The sequence below is a fragment of the Alexandromys fortis genome, unplaced genomic scaffold (genome assembly GCF_014885135.2).
Source record: "Alexandromys fortis isolate MF-2015 unplaced genomic scaffold, M_Fortis_MF-2015_v1.1 scaffold_39, whole genome shotgun sequence".
Classification (NCBI taxonomy): domain Eukaryota; kingdom Metazoa; phylum Chordata; class Mammalia; order Rodentia; family Cricetidae; genus Alexandromys; species Alexandromys fortis.
In genome coordinates this window covers 2,314,848-2,319,156 of record NW_026067918.1, presented here as the reverse complement: position 1 = coordinate 2,319,156, position 4,309 = coordinate 2,314,848, and the positions used below count along the sequence as shown (strand labels likewise).

Here is a 4,309-nt window from a genome sequence, read left to right as displayed (position 1 = left end):
TACCTACAGCAGAAGCACCGGCTTTTCTTCCTCAGAGTTTCAAAACTGACTCGACCAAGGAACACAGGAATCCTTGGTGCCACAGAGATGTTGACAGCAAACCGGGTTGTTATAAAGCCGGAGATCATTGCTTGAGTTATTGGGTGCTATAAAATATGAAAAATAAAAGTAGCAAGCCAGGCGGTGGTGGCGCACGCCTTTAATCCCAGCACTTGGGAGGCAGAGACAGGCGGATCTCTGTGAGTTTGAGACCAGCCTGGTCTACAAGAGCTAGTTCCGGGACAGGCTCCAAAACCACAGAGAAACCCTGTCTCGAAAAACCAAAAAATAAAAATAAAAAAATAAAAATAAAAGTAGCAAATGGTTTGAAATATAGCCTCAATGGTAGTTACAGTGTATTTTCTCATCTCTATAGCAACATTATATATATATATATACACACACACACACACACACACACACACACACACACACACACACGCACGCACAATTAGGAGCAAACATTGTAAACACCTTAAGGAAGAAAGAAAGACGTTAAAAGCCTAGTCAGAGGTAGCCATGCTTTGCAGGATGTCTGTTTGCTCTGATGCACTGTACAGATAACCTATACATGTTTCCATAGAAATATCACACAGCATAGGTTGTCTTTCATATAGTCTTTTTCATATTTTTAAAACTTTTAAAGGAAACATCTCTTTTTTTAAAAAAGTAATTTATGTTTATTTCACGTGCATTGGTGTTTTGCCTGCATGTATGTCTGTGTGAGGATATCAGATCCCTTGCGACTGGGAGTTACAGAGAGTTGTGAGCTGCCATATGGGTTCTGGGACTTGAACCCTGGTCCTCTGGAAGAGCAGTCAGTGCTCTTAACTGCTGAATCATCTCTCCAGCCCCCTATATATTCTCAATATTTACCAACAGCATTGAACACCTTTTTCCATAATTTTTATGGCTTCACAGTATTTCATACTAGGCACATCTTAAAATGTTTTGTATTCTAAATCTAAGCACTGAGAAGGGAAATTGGACACAGAGTCCTGGTCCTGACCAAATGGGCTGTTCACAACTGTCAACTGCTGAAAACAGGAAAAGCAGATTTCTCCAGCAGAGAGACACTGGGTGCATCATCAGCACTCCAGGGCAGGTCACATGCCCAAGAGTGCTGGCAAACACAAAATCTCTTCATGGATGTGTGTGTGTGTGTGTGCGCACACACACACGTGTGATTTTAGTTTGTTTTGATTTTCATTTTTTAATTGCTGTTTGTTTTGTTTTTTTTGAGGGAGAAAGAATATGAAATTGGGTGGGTAGGAAGATGGGAGGGATCTGGGAGAAACTGGGGGAGAGGAAATAATATGATAAAAATAAAATGAAAATTAAAAAATTTGCATACTTGAAAAAATGCATTGTGTATTATAGAAGGTGAGGCCATCGCTAGTGTGAAATGTACTGTGTTGTCAGCCTTGAAGACAAGCACACACTTCTCCTGTGTGTCCTTCTAGAAGGGCTGTGTCTTAGCCACCCTCTGGTGGTATGGAGTTTGCTTTGCAGCAGCAGTGAGTGGCTTCTTTCTGTTTGACCTAGAAAGAGTGGCGACAGGTCATGCATCTGGAGAACAAAGACGTCAGGCTGACCTCGGCCATACTGGAGGTGGAACTCCGCCAGACTTCTGCTGCGTCAGTCCCAATATGCTCCGACCCTGGACGGCTGGTGACAGCCGGACCCACCACCGGAAACCACCAGCATGGCCAAGCGGACCCTTGCGTCCCCTATGCAGGCCAGGCGGCTGGGAGGAGCCTCCGTGTTCCTGAACACGCAGAGTTGAGCTCGTTCCTCATGGAGGGGAGGTGAGTGTGAAACAGATCATGGGCTAGGCATGGAGCTGGTAAAAACTAAGTTTTTACAAATACACTTTCCCTTCATTTTGTGGGGAAGATTCCCAGAAATTTTAAAAAACATTTTCAGCATTAATATCTTTCCTGGTTTATTTTGGACAAGCGGTACTTTTAAAATACAATAAACTTAGCTTCAGATGGTAATAAAAACAGAAAGAGTTATCTAAGCCTGTGGTGATTTTGCACGATATTTAAAGTATTTCCAAATAGTATATAATTTTGGAAGTATCTGTAAACTATATCTTAGGAAATACTTCATTTCTATAAACAAAGCATTTGAATTAATTTAATAATTTTTTTATGTCAGAGAAGCCTGGATTAAAGGGAGCTGGGGCAGGCAGGAATTGGCAAATGTGATGTGTGGGGGGGGTAAATCCCTGAGCTGACCATATACAAGAATAGCTTTTGATAAACCTTAAAATACTTGTTCATGTAAAGAGAACAGACCTTATACATCAATGTTCACACCACAAATTCCTAGTTTTCGCTTTTTTATATACTTCCTGGTAATGCCGAGAGCATCACCCTTTGGGTGACTGTGTCCAGCTAACTCAGGGAACGTTGAGCTCCTTGCTACGGTCGACAGAGCCTTCTCTGAAACTTTGTATCACCTCCTGAGTGTGACAGTATCAGAAAGTGGCCAGGCTCTGAGCTGGAGTCCTCATGAACAGCAAAATGATCTTATAAGAGGGCTGGACAAGATGGTGAGGCCTTATTCTGCCTTCTGTCTTCTCCTTGTGAAAATGTAGCAAGAAGAGTTCCTCAGCCCTGGGAGTGTAAAAGTAAAATTAGTCCATTACAAACTTAGTCCAAATACAAAAGAAGGTATTTTGTTATGATGGCACAGATGGACGAAGACACAGAGCATCTCTGGAAGGATTTATGTATTGTATGTTTGAGTGCTTGCCTGCATATGTGTGGGGTCACTAGACGCATATTGGATCCTCTGGTGTTGGAGTTACAGGCAGCTTTGAGCCACTCTGGGTGGGTGCTGGGAGCGGAACGTAGGCCTTCTGTGAAAGCAGGAAGTACTTTTAACTGCTGAGTCATCTCTCTGGCCCCAGACACAGCATACCGAAGAAATATTTTCATATTAATGTTCACAAAAGCATCAAGAAAGCATACACATGTATAGGTGAATTGGGGTAGATGTGTACAACCCATTTAGCCTCTAACAGGACGGGAATTCTGATGCCTATGGTAACATGGGCAAGCCTTGAGGGCCTTGCCTAAGTGGAACAAACTAGTCACACGAAGACAGCGCCTGTGTGATTCCTTTTACGTAGGGTACTCTGGAAAACATATTTAGAATGACAGAAAGCACCGTGGTGGTTTTCAGGCTGGGGGACGGTGTGATGTGGATTCTCTTAGTGGGGCAGAATTTCAGCATGGTCAGAGGAGTTCTGGACATGATTAAAGTACTTAGCATCTCTGAAAGACATACTTAACGCGGCTAAGAGGATAAATTTCGCAGTGCGCGTTTCACCACAATTAAACGTAACCATGAGGAACGAGAGTGGTTATTCGAGTCTGCAGTTGCACATCCTTGCCAGAACTGTTCTCATTTGCTCTGTTGATGGTGGCCGTTCTGAGGAGAATGAGATGGAGTCTCATGGCATCTTACTTTGGCCCTCTCTGATGGCCGAATAAGCTGAGTTCTTTTTCAAGTATTCATTTGCTGTTTAAACTTCATCTCTTCAGACGTCCGTTCAGCTCATTACCTGTTCATTGACTGGATGGCTTATAGGGTTTTTGGTGTTTAATATTTGCAGTTCTTCATGTATTTTGGGCACTAATCCCCTGCATGATGGCGGTTGGCAAAACTGTTTCTCCTCTTCTGTTTCTTTACTTTAGTGACTTTTCTCTTCGCTGTGGAGAAACTTCTTAACTTCACACACTCTTTCTTATTTATTTTATTTTAATTTTTTATTGGCGTTTTGCCTATATGTATGTCAGTGTGAGGGTGTTGGATTCTGGAGTTACAGACAGTTGTGAGCTGCCATGTAGCCCCAAGCTGCCCTGGAACTCACTCTGTAGACCAGACCAGACTGGCCTCGAACTCACTGAGATCTGCCTGGTCCTGCCTCCCAAGTGCAGGATTAAATTGAACAACTGAAAGGAAATGGATAATTTTCTGGATAAATATCACTTGACAAAATTAAATCAAGACTAGTTAAACAAATTAAATAGACCTATAACCTCTAAGGACATAGAAAACAGTCATCAAAAGTCTCCCAACAAAAAAAATCCCAGGACTAGATGGTTTCAGTACAGAATTCTACAAGATTTTTCAAAGAAGAACTACTATCAATACACCTCAAATTGTTCCGCACAATAGAAACAGAGGGAACATTGACAAACTCTTTTTTTTTTTTTTTTTTTTTTTTTTTTTTTTTTTTTTAGTTGGTTTTTTT

At 41.8% G+C, this 4,309-nt stretch overlaps 1 protein-coding gene across 2 annotated transcripts in view; it reads left to right on the top strand.

The window, feature by feature from the left end:
• The first annotated feature begins 1,602 nt into the window (after positions 1-1,602).
• Positions 1,603-4,309, top strand: part of Oca2 (OCA2 melanosomal transmembrane protein) — a 206,787-nt gene continuing 204,080 nt past the window's right edge. For both annotated transcript variants that reach the window (XM_050140365.1, XM_050140364.1), the window contains exon 1: positions 1,603-1,847. In XM_050140365.1, the coding sequence (XP_049996322.1) occupies positions 1,603-1,847 (245 nt within the window). The remainder of the gene's footprint in view (positions 1,848-4,309) is intronic.